Source organism: Electrophorus electricus, chromosome 4 (genome assembly GCF_013358815.1).
Source record: "Electrophorus electricus isolate fEleEle1 chromosome 4, fEleEle1.pri, whole genome shotgun sequence".
Lineage (NCBI taxonomy): Eukaryota > Metazoa > Chordata > Actinopteri > Gymnotiformes > Gymnotidae > Electrophorus > Electrophorus electricus.
Genome location: NC_049538.1, coordinates 29282367 through 29307875, shown reverse-complemented (window position 1 = coordinate 29307875; position 25509 = coordinate 29282367). Strand labels below are relative to the sequence as shown.

General features: G+C 40.6%; 3 protein-coding genes across 6 annotated transcripts; 2 read left to right on the top strand and 1 right to left on the bottom strand.

The window, feature by feature from the left end:
- The first annotated feature begins 175 nt into the window (after nt 1-175).
- hacd3 (3-hydroxyacyl-CoA dehydratase 3) lies at nt 176-5585 on the top strand. Its single transcript, XM_027027833.2, has 11 exons — nt 176-385; nt 1624-1666; nt 1757-1830; nt 2341-2502; nt 2665-2713; nt 2802-2912; nt 3346-3473; nt 3589-3701; nt 4113-4219; nt 4619-4750; nt 4884-5585. The coding sequence occupies exons 1-11, from the start codon at nt 305-307 to the stop codon at nt 4958-4960; spliced, it is 1077 nt and encodes a 358-aa protein (XP_026883634.2). The 5' UTR covers nt 176-304; the 3' UTR covers nt 4961-5585.
- A 32-nt stretch (nt 5586-5617) lies between these two features.
- On the bottom strand, nt 5618-12073 carry ints14 (integrator complex subunit 14). 4 transcript variants are annotated; one of them, XM_027027828.2, is made up of 12 exons: nt 11990-12073; nt 11050-11330; nt 10508-10615; nt 10165-10320; nt 9949-10067; nt 9386-9528; nt 8234-8326; nt 7994-8138; nt 6878-7011; nt 6506-6624; nt 6336-6401; nt 5618-6229 (listed from the first exon to the last, which is right to left on the bottom strand). In XM_027027828.2, the coding sequence occupies exons 2-12, from the start codon at nt 11269-11271 to the stop codon at nt 5972-5974; spliced, it is 1563 nt and encodes a 520-aa protein (XP_026883629.2). In that variant the 5' UTR covers nt 11272-11330; nt 11990-12073; the 3' UTR covers nt 5618-5971. The 4 variants fall into 4 exon arrangements, with proteins under 4 accessions (XP_026883629.2, XP_026883633.2, XP_026883630.2 ...); XM_027027832.2 differs by having other exon boundaries at nt 7994-8135; XM_027027829.2 differs by having other exon boundaries at nt 11756-12045.
- Nucleotides 12074-12673: 600 nt separating this feature from the next.
- Nucleotides 12674-25311, top strand: slc24a1 (solute carrier family 24 member 1). The gene is made up of 10 exons (XM_035525502.1): nt 12674-12732; nt 13241-14505; nt 17223-17285; nt 17605-17713; nt 21552-21635; nt 22118-22215; nt 22530-22784; nt 23115-23204; nt 23324-23490; nt 24474-25311. The coding sequence occupies exons 2-10, from the start codon at nt 13408-13410 to the stop codon at nt 24721-24723; spliced, it is 2214 nt and encodes a 737-aa protein (XP_035381395.1). The 5' UTR covers nt 12674-12732; nt 13241-13407; the 3' UTR covers nt 24724-25311.
- Nucleotides 25312-25509: the final 198 nt, after the last annotated feature.

The following is a 25509-nucleotide window of genomic DNA, read 5'->3' as shown; positions in this document are numbered from 1 at the left end:
TGCTTCTGTGTTTTGTGTATAGTTTTGTGTTTTTTTTTTGGAGGGGTGGGGGAGAATAATGAGACGCTAGAAGACGACCACCTGCACATCCCTCCACAGTAGACTTTTATTCTGGCTCCTCTCCGGATGCATGCACGAGCACGCACGTCTGTGTCTGAGAAGCGCGCGCGCGCGCGCCTGTGTGTCGCGAGCAGAATATTCTGGGCAAAACGCTCCGCAGTCGTCTGTCCCGCGGGCTGCGCGTGATGTTTCGGAGCCCTCGCTCACTCACCCCCGATCCTGAGCGGTGAAGCGGACGTTCGCGATGCAGACTCTCACGCCTCGCGTGTTCTGGGCGCAGAGGCACGGCGACGTTTACCTGCGAGTGGAAATAAGTGACGCGAAGGTGAGCGACGCTTGTCTCGGACACGACGCCGTGGGCTCGCTGGCACGGGCTGGCCACCATGAACCGGCCGGTTGTGCTAACGCTAATCAGCGCTCTCGGAGATTAAAGCGAATGCATCCTATTTTTTGGATACTTGGACGAAAGTGCGTGGGTTGTGCCGGTAGCACGTGGCGTTTTCAGCAGATCTGTAGATATATACGGCCAGGATGTTGGCTGGAGTTTTGGCTTGGGGTTATTTATTTATTTAATTAATTAATTAATTATTTATTTATTAGGTAGGTATTTAGGTAACTTGGGAATCTAGCAGTTGACATTATGTCGATATCATTTTATATAACTAAGAAAAAGTATGTCAAAGCTCTTCCCATACACGGAAGTATTTGGTTGCGTGGGGATACTACCTGTCCGACATTAGTATATCCGACTTTACAAAGGTCAAAGCTTATACTTGGTTATTGGCTTAAGAGGAGACCATCACGTTTAGAATCAGAGACTCCTGTTTCAGTGTAATTTGCCTTTTTTGGCAAACTTTGACCAAGACGTATTTGGCTGATTTTACTTGAGGAAATGTTTGCGTCGTATCATGCAGTTGCTCATCCTAGACCACAAGCCATCTGGTCGAGTCACAGTTTTAGGTCATAATTTATTCACAGCTATTATTTTCAGGTGCTGGATGCAAACACAAGCTGTGTGTACATGAGTAGCTGATACCCTGAAAGATTTAATGACCTTTATATTCAAGTCCTTTATGGAGCAGTAGGATGGGGTGTGCATGCTTGATACACAACCTTATTACGTTAGTGTCTGCTGGTAAACCACCAAACTCCTTTAGGCCTATCTACCATATGTTGACACAGTAGAGCTATTGTTGTGCCTGCCCAAAACAGTTGCAAATAGCAAAGGCCAACAGCCTTTATGCAAATGAGGATGTGACTAACCAGAAGATGAATAATTTGAGAGTATGACTAGGTAATAATCAGATGTCCAAGCAAAACCATTTGAAAATCCAGAAAGTTCCAATTAGGCCACATAAAAAGATGTTTTGGAATTCTTTTCACCCCAGGTTTACTTGCGGTTGTGCTCTTTATTTCAAACTAAGGTCAGCAATGAGAATGATGTAAAAAGCTATTTTTTAGTTCACAGCGCTGACATCATTTTCTGTTGACTATAATTCGAGTGCAAGCAGCCATTGAATGCTGAACAATCTCCCGACACGGGCTTTTTTGTTTCTCCTGCAGAACCTTGACATCAGCATACAAGAGAACATACTCCACTTTAGAGGTAGGCTGTTTTCATCTGCAGCAGTTTCCCAAATTTGAGACCTATATGTTCATCAGCCGTCTCACTCATTTTTTTCTTCTACTTTTCAAGGTCAGGGTCATGGGGCAAAAGGAGAAAATGAATATGAATTCAACTTGGAGTTTCTGAAACCAGTAAAATCTGAGGTAAGATCCAGCTAATTGATTACTAACAGTTAAGTCATAAGAAATTGAATGTGTTTGAGTGGATTTGTTAGGTTCAGTTCTCAGGTCTAATTTGTCTTTTTGTTACTCCAGGTTACTTTTTAACAGTGAGAAGTGGCTTCCAAAGGAAACATCTGTCATTAACTTTGTGAAGCTTTGTGAAATTGTATAAAATATTTTAAAAGATTGAAACAGTATTGTCAATATTTTAGGCTTTTAATATTTTAGGCTTTCTGATCAGCTCTGTTAGGCAGCCAGTTGTTATTTGGATTGTAATAAAATATTTTGGTGTTTCTGAGATGAGCAAACTTGTATACTGTCACCTACTTAGTCTTCCTCTTTTACAAGTTGCTAGATATTTTGTCATTCCCTTAGAAACTCAGCAATTAAAGTGCTACTTTTATAAATAAAGTATACATGAAATAAACAGATGTTCAGAATAGACAGGGATTGTGTGTGTGTGTGTGTGTGTGTGTGTGTGTGTGTATTTAGATAAAACACAAATCCACCCAGCGGCAGGTGAATATTACAGTGAGAAAACTAGAGCGTTGCTGGTGGGGTCGCCTCACCATGCAGGAGAGGAAACCTGGCTTTCTGGCCCCTGACTTCGACCGCTGGCTGGACGAGTCGGATGCTGAGATGGAGCTAAAAAAGGTTAGGCCAACGTGGGTCAGGACGATCGGATGGACTTTCTGTGGCCGATATCTCTTTTTGAAATGAGACGCGCACACAAATATTTATTTTCTCCACAAGTGTGGTGATGTTGCAGAGGGGAACACTTAGGCTCTCGCTGTTTTTTTTATTTATCTTGCGCAGGAAGAGGAAATAAATAAAGTGACCTTCGAGTCAAGAATTCCAAAGGACCGTGAGTGAACCATCATCTTCAATGCAGAACATGAAACATTTGCATAGGAAAAGGGCTAAAATATCCAACGCTTTGTTTTCCTTTGTAGGTTACTTGGGCTTGAAGAAAGGATATCTCTTTACGTACAATCTGGTCCAGTTTCTAGGGTTCTCCTGGGTATTTGTCAACATGACTGTGCGTCTTTTCATACTTGGGCAAGGTGAGGGTTTCTTTTAATATTGCAGTAGTCAGGATGTAGCTCTCTTGCACAGCATGCACCGTGTTTCGCTGTGGATCTCTAAGCCTTCTTATGTGGTCTTATTTGTTGCTGTAACAGCCCTTTTTAAATACACAACAAGTAAAATATGAAACATACTTATTCCATTAGTAGAGACAGTACAGACTCTGTGTAATTCACATAATGTGAAGTATGTAATTTACATACAGTAATCTATAACAGTAATTGACAGTATAATAACAATAGTAATTTACAAAACAGTACACATATTGGGTAAATACTTGCAGAAGCTTTGTTTGTCACAGTGGAAGATGTGTCTTACACAAATTATACTTCTGTAGGGGGCCCAGGTTGTGTGTCTGAGTTTATTCTGTAATGTTCACATTGTGCTTTATTTTCCCTCTCAATCCAATAGATTCTTTCTATGATACCTTCCACACCATTGCTGATGTAATGTACTTCTGTCAGATGCTAGCGATTGTTGAGATGATCAACCCTGCTGTGGGGTTGGTGAGGACAGGGCTGATTCCTGCCTTCATACAGGTGGGTGCAATGGATCCTAATGAACTAGTGCCTCCTTTGATGAACGTTCAGACTTGTACTGTATAAAATTATTCATTTTTAATAAAAGATGTTTTTCTTGTTTTGAACCCAAAAGGTGATGGGGAGGAACTTCATCCTTTTTGTCATCTTTGGTAGCTTGGACGACATGCAGAACAAACCAGTCGTTTTCTTTGTCTTTTATCTGTGGAGTAGCATCGAGATATTTAGGTGAGTTTCTAAATGTGAATTGCCCACTTGTAATAGAAATATTTTCCATACTGAAGAACATGCTGAAGCAGTAGAGTTGAATATGGTATGGCTGCTGCTTTTCAAGAAACTAGTTGAAATCAAATTTTTTTTTTTTTTTTTCTCACAATTTGCCACAACTGCACATTCTCGCCTGTGTGCAGGACATCCTCTTCAGAGCTCACACTGAAAAGCAGGATGTGACTTCACTATTTAGTATTAGTTGCATCTAAAATGCAACTGGAGTAACTGCAACCAAGATAGAAACTGAGTTTGAAAAAATGGCTTCAAATATTTTGAAAAAGATTCAGGTGAAGGTTGATTCGGCAGATTTTAACATATTAGACTAAAATAATGTTTAATCAAACCTTTGTCATTATACACCACCTATAGGTACCCCTTCTATATGTTGGCCTGCATTGGAACAGAATGGAAACTACTGACATGGCTTCGATACACTATCTGGATACCTCTGTACCCACTAGGTATTTTGGCTGAAGGTGAGGTATAGTAATATATAGAGCTTTGTTTTTTTTTTCCTCCTTAAAGTTTTCTAGCTTTTATTTGATGACCAACGCATGAACCAAAAAAAGGCTGAAAGGAAGCAGATAAGTTTGATAAAAATGTTAACCACCACCCACCATCACAGGCCATTAATGTATCCTTTACCATGGTGGTTTTTTTTTTGGAACATAATGTGACAGTTGGTGTGACTTTAAATTAAAAAAAATAAAAAATTTAAGAACAATTGCATGCATTCTTGGGTGTTTCATGAGCAACATCTAAAACCAATGACACAAATCTGGATTGCTTGAAGGAGACAAACTCCTAACGTTTTGTAGCTACATTTGTCAATCAGATGAGGCTCAGACGTTCATTTGTCTCTGCTGGTCCCTCAGCTGTGGCTGTAATTCAGTCCATCCCCATCTTCAATGAGACGAAGTTCTTAAGCATCCGTCTGCCTGAAGCACTGGGGTCATCGCTCAGCTTTTCCTACATCCTGCAGCTCTACCTGCTGCTCATGTTCCTGGGTGAGTCTCTCTCTCTCTCTCTCTCTCTCTCTCTCTCTCTGCCGCAGTGGTTTTGCTGTTTACCGGTAATATTAATGCATTCTTGTTGCACTGTCCTCCACTGATCCATGCAACACCACTGGCTTCTTTACAGGGATGTTCATCAACTTCCGTTACCTCTATAAGCAGAGAAGCAGACGGTTTCGGACAAAGAAGAGGAAGAGCAACTGAGGTCTTACTCTAAAGGAACACCCATGTTTCATCTTCCTGTCTTTATTCAACATGTCTGCGTTATAGTACTAAGTTTGTTTTTCTTCACTATCCAATGCTTCCCTTAAAAAAAAGTTTTGTTTTTTTTTAATATGAAGGCGTCATTATCGAAGCCTGTTCCTCCTCTGTCCAAACCATACAAAAATGTGTTTAACAGGACCCAAGCCTGTACATGATACATAATCACTGAAATGCAGTGATTATGTATCATGTACAGGCCTGGGTCCTGTTAAACACCATGGAAAATGATTTTCTTAATTAATTCTGGACAGACCTGTGTAAGTATTTATATATGTAATTTGTCATTTCCATTATGAGAAGTATGTCTTATAGGTGGGGTTTTTGATGTTGATGTAGACTTGTGGCAAGAAAAATTCAGTATCGTTATCTTTTCATTAGTTCCTTGAGTCTCAGTATTGTCATCGGTGCTGAACACATCAGACAAAGTGTCAGTGAGATCAGAGACCTCAGGGACAGTGAAATTTCAAAACAGTAGAAACCCTCAGTAGTGGCAACAAGCTGCTGCAGCTTGTTACTGAATGACATGCTACTGACAGTGGTTATTCAAATAAAGATTTCCAAGTAAGATGCTGTCCTACCTTAATGACTGATCATGCATCAACATTACAAATTGAAATTTATTTCCTTTAAGTCACTGGTAGAAAATTATTTACATTAAAAAAAAAACTTGGAAAAAGAATATTTAAGTGGCCTTCAGATTAATTTCAAATTCTAAAAGCAGGCAGGACGTACTTTAAAGGAGTAGAACAAATGCATGTCCTGACACACTTCACTCACACATCAGAGTTTGTAATTCCTTATATTTTACAAAGATTTGTGAACTTCACTTGGGAAATGCCAAACAGTAGTCCACTGAGTTATTGAAACCTTCAGTGTTGAAGGGCCAGGGAGGAGAAAAGCAGTTTCCAATGTCACAGTGAAAATTTCAGTCCAGTTCTGCTCCCACCCACACTACAGTCTGTCGGAACCTCCACCTCCCCCTGAGAAGTCCGTGAGCATGGGGGTAATGTTGTGTTCAAAGGCAGCATACTGGGAGTCTCCCGTACTGGCCAGCTTGAGTTGTTGGGCAGCATGGGACAGCTGGAAGGCAGCATCAGGGTGGGCAGAGTCAGGCAGCAGGGTGCACTCCCTCTCCAGTAGCTCAGCCACGCCTTTCAACAGCTCCCAAAACCCAAAAGCCAGAGCGGCTTTTCGCAGACGATTCAGCTCCTTTAACACACACATGCACGTGTACCTATATACATACCAAAGGACATCTGGAACACTCCAGATTTTAATATCAAAGGTCACTTAAAGTAAGCTGCACGTCACTTACCTTGTAGAAAGTTTGCGTTTTTTCTGGAAGTTTTCTTGCGTTTCGGAGAATTTTCTGCACGTCCGTCTGTCAAGAAAAAAATAATCGAATGTTGAATATCAAGGGAGTTGTAGACTTCTTGTGGCATAGTAATGAAAACATCTTGTATACTATGGCAAAGGAATAAATACCTGGAGTCCACTGGCTTTGATCCAAACGGTGACGTTCTGGGCGTAGCTGCGTTTGCTTTTAGGCTGCACAGGGAACGGGCTTTTGCTGTCATCTTCCCCATAAGGATTCTCTGGAGCATCTATAAAACCCAGAGAACACGTGCTTACATGTTTGCCCACAAGTGAGACAATGAAAATTTATGGCCACATTGTAACTGATTTAATACACGATCTTTAATTTTCTAAATACATTATGGCAATGTTATCGTAACTTCCTTAATACAGCATATCTCACAGCACCACAGGAATAAAGAAAACTCAACTCAAGGAAACAAAGGTTGGATATGCTTTTAAATAACCATGTCTGGGCAGAGGAGGAGAACTGTGTTGTACCTGAGATAGGTCCGAGCTGAGAGACCTTCCCCAGCCATGGCAGAGGTTCTGGGCCTGGCTCAAACAGTGACATCATCAGATTTGACTTCTTCTTACTGTCTGCCTGGGAGTAGAGCATCCCATACCAGTCAGGCCTGGGAGAGGAACCTCAACATTAGAGACACACGTCCTCACTATGATTTAGCACGTCTGCCCAGTTCAGGTCCACTATGGCCGGTTTGGCACAGCTGAGCGACTTCCCTGTTCAGGCATACCTGGTTCAAGTCAATTAGTTACCAGGTTTATTAGGTGTGCTAGAGCAGGTGTCATGGAAACAAGTATACATGCACCAGTCCCTTATTTACATATCACATGCAGGCAGAAGACAGCGGTGGTGATGTGAAGTACAGTTACAGGAAATGCTGTATTTAGATGGAAGATTCTTCTGAAACAACAAAACGTCGCTCCTGATCTCCATAATAACAGACAGAACCACAAGAACAATGTGATTACATGGCTGTGCACCCACTGGTTCATTTACTACGTTTATACAGCAGATTGGTTAATTACAGCTAATTAGTAGCCTACTGTTTGCCAAAAAGTATTCCTAAAATTGCACTCTGAGCCTTCATTGGTTAAATGGTACTGTTGTGATGCAGCAAAGTTGCAAAAGTTAAAAGGCTATAAAAGTAGTGCATAGTCTGTACACAGCCCTTACTGCATCATACATGGCCTTTTCATATTCTTTAGATACACTTTCTCTTTTTTACTTGGTTTACGATTAGCTGTAGTTCTATTTTGTTACAATTGCTTACTTATTTAACTTTTGGCTAAATGATGCATTTAATTAAAAGTTTAGTTTGTTTGCTATTGTCTAGTTTTTACAAATAAATATGTACTAGTGTTGATCATCATATGGACATCTTCATACACTTAGACTGTGCCAGTAAGTTTATTGCATTTGGCAGATGCCCTTATCCAGAGAGACTTGTATATATTTATCTGTATGACAATATGTTTGATCACTGAGAATCAAACCCATTGCCTTGATATTGACAACACCTTGCTTTATTACGTGAGTACACAAACAAACTGTGCCAATACATGCATTTACTGCCTGGTTCAACGGTATCTTACCCCAGCTGCACAAGGGCCACCATGCCTTCCACTTTAAGACTGCCATGCAGGAGCACACAGAAATTCGGGCTTTTTCCTGCCATTTGATTGGTAGATGTGTCCTCTTCCATTTCATCAGTAGTCCCTGCTCCCACTTCATCTGCTTCTGATATCAAAGGCGGGAGAAAAACAAGAACAAATAGTTAGTCACTGAAAACAGTGGAACTGAAGTACAAACAGTTTGTGAAATGGAGTGAGAACCTTTGTTAACAGCTATGGGGAGGACCAGATGTCTGGACAGGACAGGCGGACTGGCTATGTCTGCAATCTCAATGAATCCCACTATCTCCAGCTCTGAAACAAAATGACAAACAGATTATTCAAATTCTACTTTTATGCCACCCAATGCATTGTCCAGGCTGCCTACTATTGTTATAAACTTTAGCATTATAGAAAAGCATACATAATGGTTACTGATATTCATTTTAACCCATTGTAACTAAGAATGAGTAGACGTTGCTGCTACATTGCCGTATCCATGCAAAAAACATAAGCCTCATACAAGAACATTTTTCGTACCATAACTTCTGAAATTCCTCAATTTTTCCTTCAAATAAGGGTTTGTAAGATGGTGTTACTTCAGATTGAACAAACATGTTCAACTTCAGAAAATGTTTGTAAATTATGTAAACAAGAAAAATATGTTTTTAAAATGAGTATGTTAATGAGAGAGGCACATTTGACGCCCCAGAAATGCCCTATAAGGACAGGTGTTTCCCACCATTTGTCCAGATGTGGCATTCAGAAAAAGATGAATAGAAAAAATACTTCAAAGAGCAAATTCATAATATTAGAGATTAGATATTTTCAGAAAATGTACACTTGACCACCAAAGCATATCAAGTCATGTTCTAAGCTCAACATCGTTTTAATTGGGCTACAAAGTGAGGCAGCTGCATGTTCTGGTTCAGATTACCATGGGCTGTGGTCCTGGAACTATGTAACTTGATGCATTACAATACGAATAGCAGTAAAAAAAATAAATAAATCAAACACCGGTGTCTAACAGGACAGTGGCATTTTGAATATATATATGCTAACCTTTGGAGGATGGCAGACTAATTAAAAATATCACATACAACAGGTCTGGATGTATCTCAGAATGAGAAAACTGGTGAACGTGGTAAATTGCATGAGAAACTTATGAAAGAACCAGTTTATATGAGCAGTTCTGGCTTGAAGCCGTTTACACTCACATATAATGTAAACACCACAGTGCGGGGAGATTAATTCACATAGTAGGCAATATCACATGATATTTGTATAAGAAACACCAGTTTCCCCTTGGGTCTGGAGAGAGCCATGTTTGGACCCATGCACAGCCTGAGCGAGTCTCTGCTCCTGTGGGAGTACCTGTGAGCACATGTTTTGGTACCGGATCGACCTCTTCGTCTATCATGACAGGCTCTGGTCTGGGGAACACCTGCACATCAGAGGTCAAGTGACCACAGCGCAGGACTGCATGGAAAGGCATGTACGCCTGCTCAATCAGCTTCCTGCCAACACATATACAAGCTCAAGGTGTGTTCAGAAGGTTGCTGCACAAAATCATACACTGAGTGACACCTACTTGGTAAATAAACCTACAGGCTATTTTTATGGTCAGTTCTATGTACTCAGAGGTTCACTGACTGATGGTAATTTTGTGTATGTGGTTGTGAATATAAAAATCCATGGCTCTCTTGCTCTCTGTTAAATATATAGAGTGCGCAGTCTATATTGGTTAACACAAGGTACAGTTCTCTGGAACATTCAAACCACTTCAGAGTACAATACTGTGGTGGAATACAACTCAAAACTATCTGTATAATGTATGACCGCCTATGAGATATAACTGTATTGTAGGTGTACTTAATAAAGTAATGGCTCGGTGAACAGTACATCAGTTCCAGACATGGAGCAGTGAGGTCACACACCCAAACATTGCTTGAACACTCTTTAAACACAGTGGCCCCTCCATAGTAAAAATCTGGCCCTCTCCACCGCTTAATATCAGAAGCTGCTCCAAGTTGTCCATGGCATCTGTGGTTTGGAGCTGCAATGAATACATTAAAATGAACGACAGCGAGAAGACCGTATCGTACTATGAATTGACATCAGTGGTATACATTTGCTTCATTCGCCATAAGCACCTCCTCAGCATTGCTGATGCACATGATGTAGAGCTTGCAGGGGAAAGGGAAGGGTAAGGGGAACTTCTTGTCCTCTCCACGTTGCTTCAGAGTGGCCAGGGAGTGACGTAGAGAACCACGGCCGATGCCTAGAGCTCCGTCAGTGACCAGCACCAACTAGAGGTCACCAAAGGAAGCACACCAATATGAACTGACCAATAAACATCACTATGTAAAAGGACGTCAGGCTACTCATCACAAAGAATAATGCATCTCCTTCATTTAGAGACCCCTGATTTTTGCTTTTTATTCTTGTTTGACCAAGTGAGAAATCGTGCTGGATGAAGTAGACCAAAGCCAGTACCTGGCAAGGGCAGGCACTGCCCCACTCCTGCTGCATGATGGTGCTGACTCCCTGAAGGGCAAGCTCCAGACACGTCTTATCAAAGTCTTCCAGGTTACTCAAGGCCTCCTGCACAGCAAGCGATGCACACAGACTAACATGTGGACTGGATACGGTAGGAAGTCTTACTGTACTGACAGCAATGTGCTTTTTTTGATGCACATTCACTTCCCCTCTGGAATTAGTCATAGTCTTTCTGCCCTCCCCCTTAACCCATAATAAGCAAACCCAGCAAAACAGAGTAAACCAATAAGGAGCAGCATCAATGGATGCAACAGCACCCCTGCATTCTGAAGACACACCAAACAATAACAATAACAACCTTTCCGCTATAATCAGTAGATATTTGTACATACTTTCTTTTTCGGAAAGTAATTTATCCATATAAAATGCTCAACTCTACGCCACCTATTAAGTGAAAAATACAATTTTGCAAGTTGCTGACCCTGAAATGACCTTAAGACCACAGTATTTGCACTAACAGCATTCTGCACAGATGATACCTGAAGAGCATTGTAGTCTCTCGTGAACGGAACCATAAGCTCCCAGAGCGAGGAAAAAGCAACAAGTGCAGTGAACTCTAGTCTGTAATTCATGGCCATATGTTCAAACAGCATGGTTAGTCCATGAACGGCCAGGTTCTTCCTCTGGAACTCCTCACTGCCCTCCAGGGACACGGGCCGTGTCATGGACAGGGACGCGTCCATAAGAACCACAGTTGGCATGGTGACAAGGCGTTCTATTCACACTCTGAAGAGGTTAAAAAAAGCTTCCCGCATCCCATCTGTGAATTTGCATAAATTGATAATCCATATCAGAATCGCGGTTATAGTGTAACCTGGTAGCTATCTACAACAGAGTACAAAATAAATTGGCTTCGTTAGCCACCATCCTTTCCTTCTCTCTCTCTCTCACACACACACACACACACACACACACACACACACACACACACACACACACACACACAAAATGTAAAACCTTACTGCATTGTCACTTTCTACCGTGATAAATATATAACATTTCTCAAATCTATAGCGTTAGCTAGCTTGCTAGCGTTAACTTGTGTTCTAAAGGGGAACAGTTAGGTAGCTGGATATATGTTAGCAAGATAGCGGATGTATAAATAATTAGCTTAAGAATTATAAAGAAACTGAATCATTTCGCATGATAGTTAGCCATTGTTGCATATCAAAAATAGCTCCATACCTAAAAAAACTAATTATGTTATCGTACCCATTTCATTACAAACAAGTGTTCGCTAACTAGCTAACGAACGTTAGCTTAATTAGCCAGCAAGATAAGCAAGCTACCTATCTAGCTAGATAACCCCAGCACTATAGCTATGTCTGAGAATAAAACCCGTTAATATGGCATCCATATAAAAAGCTACTGATATCAGAAAACTACAATTAAGTAAATATGAGGAAAAATACACTTTACTCATTTTGAAGGCAAAAGCCAAAATACAAAGCAACTCCTCCTAGACTAACGGTGCACCCTGTAATACTGCCGTGTAGAAACTTTACAGACATTTCGTTCCGAGAGAGAGAGAGAGAGAGAGAGAGAGAGAGAGAGAGAGAGAGAGAGAGAGAGAGAGAGAGAGAGAGAGAGAGAGAGAGAGAGAGAGAGAGAGAGAGAGAGAGAGCGAGAGAGAGAGATATGCTTATATGATAGAATTATTAAAGCTTACAGGAAATCCACACACTTTAAGTTGGATAACCAACTTTAGGTTGGATTTAGGTTGCCATTTTCTGTCAGTCCAGTTTGGTGACGAGAGTGTTGTAATGGCGTTTTTCAGAATTTTACAAATGTTTAATTTTTAGCTTTTGTGTAGACAAAGCTATTGACAAAGCTCTCATTTCTTATTTCTTTTGTTTATTTTGTTCTTCTTTATTTCGTTTAGTTTAGTTTACAAAAAAAGATATACGGAAGATCAAAAATAATTGTTTTAATAAAATATTTTAAGACATAATGACAGTGTAGGGAGACAATACACGTAATCCTCTTAAAAGACTTCAGGTATTAAGTATTATGCTGATCCGCGTTGGGGACTTGTCTTGCGGTGCGTCCCGACTGACCTGAACTACTGTGCGCAGTATGCAACCGTTTCCACCGGCGCTATTTGCAAAGCCCAGCTGTGCGGACAACAGCTTTTATCTCAGCCGTCTACTGCGACAGCACCAGTAAGTACGCTATTTTCGCTAGAATGTCAGCGAAAACCCTTAATCAGCCGTTAACAACTGATCAAAACACGGTAGCGTATATTATATATCAACAATGTCGATATAAGAAAAAGCTTGGGAGGTTAGGCACAAAAATAAAAAAGTTGCAACGTCAAAAATATATTTTAATTGAGAGTACCCCTAAAAATATATGGCTTATTGTGTTCTCAGGTGTACGACAAATTAAATGACACTTTCGTGTTTCATGTTAGCTAATATTTCTTTCTTTCTATTTCAGCACAATGTGCATGTTTCGAAGAAGGTTTATGTTACCATAAATAGAGTTTACTTAATTCATTTTAAAAATATTTTAGCAGTTTAATTACGTACTGATGCAACGTCCCTCTGCATCATTAATTTACGGCAAAAAAATACTCGCATGAAAGCACTTTTGTACAGTTTTGTAAAAATAACCTGTTGCTTAATGGATCTTATCATTGTTCGTCCTCAATGCTTCTATATTTCACAGCAAGGAACCTGGGAGAGGAGTTCAACACTCCGACACTGGGAGAGAATGAGATGTTTGATTCTGTGACAGAGCTCACCACACCTCGTTGTTCTGTGGGGGGAACCTTCTGGACTAGTGGGGTGTACTGCTTGAAACAGAAATTTGGTGCCTTTTGGAAACAGTAGAAAATGTATCCGCCTCGGAGAAAGAGACTTAATCTAAGTCGGATTATATTTCTGTTGTGTGGGGTTTTACTTTGTTGTATATATCAACTTACCATTAGAACCAAACTATCTGAGCCCTGGTCAGAAGCTCAGTTTGGAGGAAGCTCAGGAGAAGACCCTGGAGATCACCCAGGAGATAACCATGGATATACTATTGAAGAAACAGGAGCAACATCTAGTTTGACCACTATTGCTATGGAACTGGAGAACCCAAGACAAACAGATGTGGTACATCCCGCAGAGACAGCTGTGGTGCTTTCAGTGGAGACAGCTACACCCACAGCCCAGCCAACAACAACAACAACAGAAAGAACAGAGTTACCAGTGACAACTACAAACAGGACAATCATTCACTGCATCTATGTGGATCCACACCTCCAGAAACCCTCTCCAACTCCCACACGAGCACCTCCACCCATCACAACTACACGTACACCACCAACCACGGTCGTCAGTCCCGCAGAGCCCCCGTACATGAAGGGTGAATACCCTCAAGACATTTTCTCTGTCGAGGAACGGCGGAGAGGCTGGGTGACTTTGCATATCTTTGGGATGATATACATGTTTGTATCTTTGGCTATCGTCTGTGATGAGTTCTTTGTTCCTACTCTTGGAGTCATCACAAAAAAACTAGAGATTTCGGATGATGTCGCCGGGGCAACATTCATGGCCGCCGGAGGCTCTGCACCTGAGCTCTTCACCTCCCTGATCGGTGTGTTCATCTCGCACAGCAACGTGGGCATCGGCACTATCGTGGGCTCAGCTGTCTTTAACATCCTCTTTGTTATAGGAATGTGCGCTCTGTTCTCACGTGAGATACTCCACCTGACCTGGTGGCCTCTCTTCCGGGATGTGTCCTTTTACATCTTAGACCTCGTCATGCTCATCGTCTTCTTCCTGGACAGCAAAATCGTGTGGTGGGAGAGCATGATGCTGATGGGGGGCTATGGTGTTTACGTCTACTTCATGAAACACAACGTGCAGATCGAGCGTGGGTTCAAGGCTCAACTCCGCAAGCACAAGAATATTGTGAAAGTCATCGCAGTAGAAGAACCACAGAAGGTGTGTGCTCTTTGGGTTTGTTTTTCTGTTGTAATCCAGTTGCACAAAGTAGAGTCCTGTAAAGTCAGCATGCAACAATGTAATCTTGTCATAAACTTATGGTCATGAGTCAGGCTCGGGTCTGACACTACAATATATAACACTCGAACCCTCCATCACTCACAAGGAGCAGAACTTTTATCAACACAGTGGAAAAAATGCATATTTGTTTAGAGTTTGTTGCTGTTGAAGTAGATGAAAAACATATTGTAGCTAATAGAGGCTTAATTTTGCCTAATAGGTTAGATGAGATGGTATTAGAATGCTATTCTGTATGAACGACAGTGAGATTCGATTGGCCGATGTTTATTCATTAAGCGGACCCACATGTGTTTGTTAGCCTTTGATGAAGCAAAATGAAAAGGATCTCTTGTGTTTGTGGGAGCGAGACCTCGTTAATGAGTCGTCCTGTAATATGTGACGTAGTTCCTCCAGGTTGACAGTGAGAATCCAATCGATATTAATATTGTCACTAAAAATATCTAACACCCTTTTAAAATTTATTTTATGGAAAATAAATTTGTATATTTAGAAAGTGTTGACAAGATCTCCTTCTCATCCTCCCTTTCTCTCAGGGTATAAGTGGGGGCTTTAGAGAGATCAACACTTACACTAATTTGCCATAATGCATCTTTACACATGCAAACCTACAGGCACACACTTGAGGGAGAGATTACAAGTAGCACTGAACAGTTTTCATATGCATCAAAGCAAGAAATAATTAAGCATATTAATGAAAAGATTATCAACTCCCTTTTGTTTAGCGCAATTCAGGTTTATTCCAATTTCAAGGCAGCAATTAATTGTTTCTATAAAAACATTGTTCTCTAAAACATTGTTAAGGTTGTTTCATTTCAAGAGTAATGCATTCGGTAACACATTACCAGCTATAGATCCACACATCCTTAAATCACCCTGCTGTTCTTGGAGTGTCAACGCATACACACTTTCCAAGCTGCTGCTCCTTGAGTCTCTGCTACTGAACAAAACTGTTCTTCCAGTGTAACTTTTAATCCTTGAAGTCTCTTCTCTGCTGCCCAAACTGAGTAATATATAGGGGAAAGCCATAGCACTAAGTGTGATAGAAGCTTTATAGTGTCAGAAGTATTAGAAGCATGAGTAAGACATGGCCCTCAATCTGGACAATTCCAAAATATCCTGTAATTTAGCACAATTCTGTGGTTGCCTGTAATAGTTTATTTAAGATATATATGTATAACAACCAGTAAACCAATAAAACAGGTCTACCTCAGATCTACGGTAAAATAATAATACAAATACAGTGTACAGTGATGTAGTGCTAAGATTAAAAACTGCTTTACTTATTTTTGTTTTACCGTTGATATAAGACTGCCCATTCTTAGAATGTTGGACTTGACCACCAATTACACCTTTATTATATCCCTTGTACAATTATTAACTTTATATATTCACTTTAGCATAATTTTACTTTAAGAACCAGTGTGACATAATGAAACAGGAGCGAGGTGTGAGTGAGGAACTGAAAAAGTATTTTATTCACTAGGTGCAAAGACCATCAATTCAAAGCATATTTTATTAGCTTTTATTAGCTAACAAATGACATAATTGCTCTTCATCAAAATATAATTCCTGACAGATGTAAGTTAAGAATGTTTTCTGAAAGGAAACACAGCTCAGAATAGAAAACATTAAAACTAAGGAAGTGTTTTTTTAATGTAGAAAGGTACAATATCTAGTATTTAAAGAATCTGAGAGCAGGCATTCTAGTACAGGGAAATTCATGCATTTCTATTCATCTTTAGACACAAAAAACCCCCCACATTTGAAGCACTGCTTCATAATAAACAGTGAATTTAAAGAATAAAAAGTTTCTCAAGAATGAAATAAAACCACATCTTGTGTAAGACAATTGCATCATTTTTTTACATGTAGCTGACACTTTTATCCAAAGCAACTTACAATTATGACTGAGTATAACTTGAGTAAATGAGAGTTAAGGGTCTTGCTCAGGGGCCCAACAGTGGCAACTTGGCAGTGGGGGGGGCTTGAACCCACAAGCTTCCAATTACAAGTCAAGCACCTTAACCACTGAACTACCGCTGCCCTATCAGTTATAGGACAGGTATTGGAGTTCGTGTAAGGCCAGGGAATAAGTAAATCTGTTTAGCAATTTAATTAATTTTTACAGATGCTACTATTAACTACTATTATTGTGTTAGCAGGTAGGTTATCCATGCAATATTCCAAAGAAACTAATCCATGAAATTGAGTGTGATACACAGAGAGTTGACACATATCTCTGTAGTATTTTTAAATATTTGTTTAATCATTTTGAAACCATTCATTTTGAAATAAATGGCATCTAACTCAATTAGATGCCATTTAAATTGTGTAATATAGTTAATATCTGGTTGAATAGTTCTTTAAAAATGTAAAAGGTATGACAACTATATCTGTGTGGCATTCTTAATGAAGGAATATCTTGAGATGTATCAGAGTGTCCCACTACAGACGGCTGAGCTCCTTCAGCATGCAGGAGTTGAACTTTGGCCTTTAATTAAAAAAAATCTGGTTTGGAATTAAAAGCAGTATATGATATTAATGTTAGTTACTTCTAATGGATGCTTGTAAGTGTTGGTGTGCTTTTCTTTTAAATCTGGTTGTTGCTTTAATTTTAAAATCATTGTTGACTGTAGGACAACGGGACCACAGGTGAGCACAGTGCCCCTCCTGATCCAGAGGACAAGAACCGCTTAAAGGTAATAAACACGGTAGCCAAACAAAACATTCACATATCACTAAACAACACAAATTGAAATTCTCAAATGTTTAAACTACATACAGATTAAGATTTGCATGTGCTGTGAAATGAGCAAGGGATTGTTAGCCTGGCAGGAAGGATCTGTTGAAGTGTGTTTCTTTTGTAACCTTGCTTTTCAACATTAATCACCTATTCCGACTTTGTAAGTGGAGTGAGACTTGGTCCCAGCTTTCTTGATGCCTGTCTGCGTCTCTCTCTCTCTCTCTCTCTCTCTCTCTCTCTCTCTCTCTCTCTCTCTCTCTCTCTCTCTCCTTTAGCTGAAGCCCACACTAAAGAGAGGAGGAAGTTCAGCCTCTTTACATAACAGTACGATGAGGAATACTATTTTCCAGCTGATGATTCACACACTAGATCCTCTCGGAGAGGGTAAGAGCATTTCAGATCCATGTCTCTTCATAAAGAAAACCCATCTCGCATACACTGTGTAACTCAAGCATACCTTGCTGGCCCTTTTGAATAAGAGCGCAGCTAATGACCTGCTAATCATGTCGCGTTCTTGGTGATCTGAGCCTCGTTTGCACTGTTGTGCGTGGGTTGATGTGTCTCTAGGATGGACACTGTAGCGCTGCTGAGCGCCGCAACGGCACGGAGCAGGACGCACAGACTCCCTTCAATTTTACAGACGCTTATTAACACACGACGTAGACGACAACAGCGGCACTCACACATAACATTAAAACGGAACATGAATACACACTTAACATTAACAAAGATTATATAAACATTGAAAGTGGCTACACAAGCGAACGTTACCACTACCTAGACATTGACTTTGACAGCGACATCTACATAGACAATGACCAACAAGGGAGCACACACTCACAGGGGTTTAAATACAGACAAACACTTGGTTAAGACAATTGTGAATCCGCGAGCATTCCGTGACAGACACATTTGTGATGTAAATTGCGGCTTCGGACGAGGCAAGGCGGAATTAGAACAGTCTCAGCCGCGCTTCTGCATTTGAGCACATCGCGCTTAAGTCCACATCTCTAGAAGCTCCAGATTCTTCTTGCTAGTGTTGATTAAAGACAAAAAAAGAAAAAGAAATGGCGTGATGTCATCTAGACATTTTATAAAAGGTGTAGTGTGAGAAGTCAGCAACACGTCCAGATGACTTCATTAGTCTCCAGGTTAAGAACATACAAACAACATCATTCTTACTAACCTGACATAGAGGACACTGGGATTTAAAAATAGTAGCATATTTTTAAGATACGGAATGATATAGGTACTATAGTCAGATATGGTAGGATATTTATAACGAGCTATTTACTATCATCTTTGATTATTTTAGAGTGACAAACACCAAAGTGCATTAGGAAAGAGACCATTTGTCCTTCTAAAATGGATTAGCATAGTGTTCCAAATGCTAAGTCTAAGTCCAAATCGGTATTAAGCAGATAAATATGCGTCTCTCAGTATGGAGTGATGAGTGGTTGGGGTGGGGGAGCGGGGATGGATGTTACCCAGGGAGGAGTAGCTGTGGCTCGGTGACATTCTCTTATGTCACGTCACTGGACGTGCCAGCCTGTGGGAGTGAACTGGGTCGTTTCATCGACTCAGCATGCAGATTTGTAAGCTGTAAGTAGTGCCTGGACAGAAGGAACATAATATCACTTTTATTCTCTTATCATATCAAGAACTACAGTTTCCATTATTAATACAATAATGTCTGAAATAAAATAATTTAAAAAAACATAGCATGTCCATTCAGAACCAGCAGTCACAATTTTACATTTAATTTCCAAGACTTGACAGAGTTCATGTTAGCATTAAGTAATTACACTGATTTCTTGCCAGTGTTTCCTTGAAGTTCTGACAAGGAATGTCTACTACTTGAAGAAATCAGTAATCAAATAAAACCTTTGAAATGCTGCAGAAATGTCTAGCACAATTAATCAAAATCTAATGGTGGGATTTAAGCTATTTTAATACTATCGTAATATTACCTTCTACCAGCATTTTAAAGCTAGTTATATAAAGATGCTAAAAGAAAATCACTGGTGGTTCCAGTGTGACAATCATACGCATCCAATGCATGTTTGAGCTGAACACCTTAGGAGTTGGGCTCAGTGGAGGAGGCACCCGGGTCTCCCATGGCCAATGACCTTTAGCCTGTCCTCGGGGAGCGGAGCCGCACCCGGGGCCCCTGGGGCCACAGTTCAAGATGTGCTGCTCCAGCTCATTAAGCTGCTTTTAACTGAGCTCATAAAAGCCGTCTGAGAGCAAACTCCCCAGCGGCATGCTCCCTTTATCTCAACAGGACTCTCCCTTACGCAGGCGCCGCGGGGCACCACTTGCCCCTCGTTGGCCTAACACAGCTATTCACCTTTATTACCCCACGCAGTACAGAGTTACGCAAAGGCCATGAGCTCTGTGCTGGGCATAACTTCGGCCGAGGGAGGGGCCCAGCCAGCTTGTCATAACCAGTCTGGGGAAATTAGTGCATGGTCCTGCAGATGTATAAACCCAGTGACCTATGCAGCACATGGCGCTGCTGGGATTTGTGGCTGAACCCCAGTGCAGGGTTGACTCCAGCATTCCATTTGGAATTCTATGCAATCAGTTTTACTGTTAGAATGACAAATAATTATTTATAAAAAATGACAGTTTTATCTGTTTTGGGTAGCTGTGTGTCATAAAATTTGTTCAAATTTAATTGCATCACATGGTTCCTACGCAGGTGATGCAGATTTAGATTTGAAGTTGCTTTTGTGTCCATTTCAAAAGCATTCATATGAATCTCTTTAGACTCAGTGTTAAATGCTCAGCAGCTCTCTGGGAGGTACAGGTAAGGTGCTGAAACTGCGCTTGGAACTGTGATGTGGCCGTGTAGTGACGCAGCACCTCCGCTTGTGTGGTTTATCTCTGTCCCACCTCTGTCGTGAGCTGAGTGTTGTGATGCATGGCTCTATTGTTATGAGGTCAGACCGTTTCCCAGGTTGTTTTAAAAATAGCCTTTTAGAATATCTGTCTTCTATAGTCAGGTCTGGACTTACTGTCGAGAAACAAAAACGAGGACTATTTAAAACAAACAGATAAAATGCCTGTGGGAAAAATGCATACATTTAAAACATTCGTATGTGCAGTTATTTTAAAAATGATTTTAGACAAGTTATTCTATTTTTTCTGATCAGAATGTTATCAAAAATATTGGTGCAATCCCTGCTAATGGATACTAGGACCAGACATTTTCCTTAATCAATTTTGCTTTCAGTCAATGGTTTCCCTAATCCCTAGCTGGTTAATATAGTCCTAAAGGTTTATGTATAAGCAACATTTAACTTTCATCCAGAAAACTATTTTGTGAATCAGTATGTTCTGATACCGAGCAAGTGATACTAATGATTTTAACAAACACACATGGCAGTGCTCAAGTATCCTCTGATTGTTTACAGTCCACTCAGATCTGGTACAAGTTTCTGTTGTGTTTCCTCCAATCTTCCTCCTCACTGTGGGTGGGGACTGAACATATATGGGTCTTTGTCTTGGTAAGTTAAAATCCTTTTGTTTCCACTATTTGTTTTTCCTTTTCCGCATTATTAGGTAGGTGGCTCATTTAAATACACATTTTGTGTGCTTTCGCATCTGTTATGCATAATGAAGATAATAGTCATTTTATATAATTACTTCAATATTAGTTCTTCCCTCATAGTGATGGATGATAAAAGAGTTTGCATGGTCTTTTCCTACATGTTAGGAGCCCAAAAACTAATTAGAATAATGTCATTTTTCAATTTGTCTTGCTTAATTTAAATGTTCTAGATTAGAAAGCACATTAAGAGGCTATTTCTCCATGCCAAACTTATTTCATTAGATATGTTTGTGGAATTCTGTTCAGTTCAGTCCATGGACAGGAGACTAAGAATTTTAAAACATTTTTTTTTGTTTTCAGTTATTAATTTCCCTAGTCCCTAGTTGATTAATATTGGACTAAAAGGTTTACTTAGAATCAACGTACAGGTTTCATTAAATCATGTTGTTAGATAATTTTAAAACTGTCTTCAGTTGCACCAATAATTTTGATACAAATGCTTATTACAGTTATATTTTTTCATTAGACCATTTGCCTGTTTTCAAATAAAAGCGTGTTTTTCCAATATTTTATGCTGTCTACTTTATGTAGTTTTTTATTCATCTTCATTCAAGGGTACCTGTAAGTCTAGACCTGATTACATACTCTGCTTCTCTTGGTTTGCAGTGAAGTTTAAAGACAAGGCTCAGGTTTTGAACAACATGGCCGGGGGGAAGGTACAGGGCAAAGAGAAGGAGAAGTCAGGTGCAGGTGAGCGCTAGTATTCCACCATGCCATGTTTACACGGGGCTTTGTGCACTGCTCAGCGCGTTGTGGTGCATAATCACTCTGCTGCTTGGTGTGGCATTGGCAAAATCAGCAACGCACCAGCTGGGAGACAGATAAAAGCTGCAGAGAGAGCGCATGTTGCCAGCGGCTTGGCCCCGTTGCCCTGTTTGGACCCGAGAGCTTCTTTGCACATTAGCTGCCGTAATGATCAAGCACTGCTTCATGAATTAAGAATGAGACTTTGGATCAATGAGGGTTATCTGGCGCAAAGGATACGGTGTTTGAAAAAGCTGCCAAATTGCATGATGATGTTATTCTACCTGAAGCACCTGCTGACTCTTCTAGTAAGCCTTAGCTCTAGATGTGTTCTTGATGGGTGATGGGTCTGTGGTCCGTCACGTTACAGACACCTTGGTTTAGTTTGCTCTTGTATTTGGCTTTCATATGCTGGGGAACTCCCACAGGTGATGGTGGTAAAACAGAGGAGGACAAGGAGGTCGAAGAGCAAGCCGCCGCGCCAGCCAATGAGGGGAGCTCCAAGGCAAAGGTAGTGGGACAGAAGGTGGGTCAGGTCCACTCCAGGAACACCTGGGAGGAAGCGAAGGCATTAAACAGCTTCCATGACTGGATGCAACTAATTAGCTCTTTAGAATGCTGTGTCTCTGGCAGTGAGCATGCTTCACGTGCAGGACACTGTTCAGTACATCAGTGTGATTGTGGTTTCTCTTGTTGTTCCAGCTGTTTCAGCTATTGGCCGTTCATGCTTTTGACGCTTACTCTCTGTCCCTCTCTCTCTCTCTCTCTCTCTCTCTCTCTCTCTCTCTCTCTCTCTCTCTCTCTCTCTCTCTCTCTCTCTCTCTCTCTCTCTCTCACCAGGAGCAGCCAGAGACAGCAGTGGCAGAAGGAGGGGTGTCAGGGGGAGGTTCTGATGATAGTGAGGAGGACAGTGATGGAGACAGTGATGATGATGACGATGAGGATGAGGGCAGTGATGAAGGGGAGGAGGAAGAAGACACAGAGGAACCTCTCTCTTTGGAATGGCCGGACACCAGACGCAAACAGGCCACTTACCTGTTCCTGCTGCCCATTGTGTTTCCCCTGTGGCTTACTGTACCAGATGTCAGAAACCCAGTAAAACCCTCAAAATGCATTCCTTTAAGATAACTGAATGTTGTTATTGTCCTTACTCCAGGTAGAGAATGGTCCAGCTTTCAGCTATGTTATCAGTTTCTTTTTTTGTCTTGGACACATAAGCCAAAAATGCTAAAATGGGCAACAATGATAGCAGCGATCATCACTGTGTTAGTGCAATGCAAGCTGGCCTTGATGCATTTTCAATGATTTAGAACAAGTAGGTGCTGAGAGGTATTAAAGTAACAGGTAAAGATAAAGTGGACTGAGGCAACTGAAAGAGTTCTGTTCTCTGGTCTGATTTGAATTGTTGGTTATTCTGCTTCTCAGAAATCCACAAAGTTCTTTGTCATTACCTTCCTGGGCTCTATAGTGTGGATTGGTATATTTTCCTATCTCATGGTGTGGTGGGCACATCAGGTCAGTTTGTAAAACCATCAAATAACCATGCTTTTTTTTTTAGACTGTCAGTAGATGTTACAAGTATAACAGACATATGAGAAAATGCAACATCAGGCCTTAATAGTTACCTCTCCTAGGTGGGTGAGACCATTGGCATTTCAGAGGAGATAATGGGTCTTACCATTCTGGCAGCGGGTACATCCATCCCTGATTTAATCACCAGTGTGATTGTGGCCCGCAAAGGCTTGGGAGACATGGCTGTATCCAGTTCTGTGGGCAGCAACATCTTTGACATCACTGTGGGGTAAGACAGCCTGGCCTTCAGCCAAAATGTGATGGATAAAAGGATTTTTTATCTGGGGAGGATCTGACTGATGTAATTGCAAAGTAATTACTACGTTAGACATCCCCAACTGTACCTTCCAAAAGTATGTAACGCATGGCATATGATCAAAGAGATTGCGTCAAGCAGTGTGCATTATGTGCCTTGGAGGGTATATGTCACGGTTTCCCCCCTCTGGCATTGCGGTTCCCCTTGGCATTATGTGCCTTTGTTTTATACTATTTCTGTCTCCGTCCTCTGCCAATCTTGTACTGTTTCACCTGTCTCATTTCTCCCTCATTTAAACCCTTTGCTTTCTTGCCCCGGTTGTCTGTTATCTCTGTCCATAGTAATGTTCATCGCCTGCCACTACTTTGCGTTCCACGAGCCTTACATTAGGGTCCTGTTTGTGTTCCCTTTTTTCTCCATTTGTTTATTGCTAGTTAGTTTGCTTGCTCTCTTTTCTGTTTAGCCTCATGTTATTTTTTTTTGCACTTGCATCCTGCCTCGCTCTTCCCCTTTAAGTGTGACATCATGCTCGGACTGTCGTCACAGAGTTGGTACTTTGCAATTACATCATTCATATCCTCCCCAGATGAAGGCGGTTGTTTTTGAAAGCAGTGGATAAGGTACCTGATAGTTTTAAAATGTATATACTCCCAAAGAAAGTGGTTCATGAAACAAAGGCCAGTTAGTACAATTCATTTGTAGAATGCTAATTGCTCCCTTCCAAATTAACATTTTTTAAGTGCAGTGTCCTTTCAAATTGTACTCCGACTTAGCATTTTTGAGTGCAGTATTCTTTTAAGTGCTTCTCCGACTTAGCATTTTTGAGTGCAGTATTCTTTTAAGTGCTTCTCCGACTTAGCATTTTTGAGTGCAGTATTCTTTTAAGTGCTTCTCCAACTTAGCATTTTTGAATGCAGTATTTGAGTTTTCTCATGCCCTGCTCCCTTTCCCCACAGACTGCCAGTGCCCTGGCTGATGTACTCCGTCTGCCATAAGCTGAAGCCTGTGGCTGTCAGCAGCAACGGGCTCTTCTGTGCCATCGTACTGCTCTTCCTCATGCTCCTCTTCGTCATCATCTCCATCGCCGTGTGTAAGTGGAGAATGAACAAAAGGCTGGGTTTCACCATGTTCCTGCTCTACTTTGTGTTCCTGGTGCTCAGTGTCATGCTGGAGGAACGCATCATCGTGTGCCCCGTGTCTATCTGACAGGCCATTGCCTGTGGGACTCCATAACCGAGTATCCAGAACATCTTTTGAGAGCCTTATAAATTGCAGTTTCATCCCACAGAGTCAAATCTGAAGTCTAGTACTGATCCACCATACAAAATAGAATATGTACGAACATTGTGTGTTATAGTAGCAGCCCAACCCTTCGGCCTGCAACACTGCGACTTGTTTTTACGGACGCCATCATGAGTGCATAAGAGTTATGGAAAATATAATACATTTTATGTTTGTATAATACATTACTCAAAATGTGACCACGTACAGTAAAATGTGGAATCTTCAATTAATATTCAAACCACCATAACTAAATTAATATTGAGTGAAATACTGTTGTTTTTATAGATGTTTGATAGTGAATACATGTCTTGGTTGTTGGAATATGTGTGGTTATGTATGCTCAATAATAATATAGTACTCACTGTATTATAGTGACTGATAAATGACAGTGCTGATATTTTTTAATGCAGTATGTGTTCTGGCATGTTTGTCAAGGTCAGAATTTGTTATGTTTGAGATATTAAAGCATAGGCCACCATTTCCTCTGTCGGGTTCATCAGTCAATTAAATCATGCAAAATAACATCTTGTAAAATAACAAGTGTATTGTCATTTAAAAACAATGAAAATAAATTTGGTAATTTTATTTACTGTTGAAAGTATTTATAAAATCATTGTGATTGTTTTTGTGATTTTTAGAATGGTGATAGTCAGATTTTGGCTTTGCACATGTATACAGATTTTACTAAAATGGGAGAAATTGTGCTTA

Bases quoted from the DNA above. Each gene is read 5' to 3' on its own strand.
- hacd3 (XM_027027833.2), top strand. From the start codon at position 305: ATGCAGACTCTCACGCCTCGCGTGTTCTGGGCGCAGAGGCACGGCGAC. The intron at 1,667-1,756 runs GTAGGCTGTTTT...CTACTTTTCAAG, and splicing joins GAACATACTCCACTTTAGAG to GTCAGGGTCATGGGGCAAAA. The intron at 3,702-4,112 runs GTGAGTTTCTAA...CACCACCTATAG, and splicing joins AGTAGCATCGAGATATTTAG to GTACCCCTTCTATATGTTGG.
- ints14 (XM_027027828.2), bottom strand. From the start codon at position 11,271: ATGCCAACTGTGGTTCTTATGGACGCGTCCCTGTCCATGACACGGCCC. The intron at 10,616-11,049 runs GTATCATCTGTG...CTTGCTGTGCAG, and splicing joins GAGACTACAATGCTCTTCAG to GAGGCCTTGAGTAACCTGGA. The intron at 9,529-9,948 runs GTGTGTGACCTC...ATGTGTTGGCAG, and splicing joins AGTGTTCAAGCAATGTTTGG to GAAGCTGATTGAGCAGGCGT.
- slc24a1 (XM_035525502.1), top strand. From the start codon at position 13,408: ATGTATCCGCCTCGGAGAAAGAGACTTAATCTAAGTCGGATTATATTT. The intron at 21,636-22,117 runs GTGAGCGCTAGT...GAACTCCCACAG, and splicing joins GAAGGAGAAGTCAGGTGCAG to GTGATGGTGGTAAAACAGAG. The intron at 22,785-23,114 runs GTAAAACCCTCA...TCTGCTTCTCAG, and splicing joins TACCAGATGTCAGAAACCCA to AAATCCACAAAGTTCTTTGT.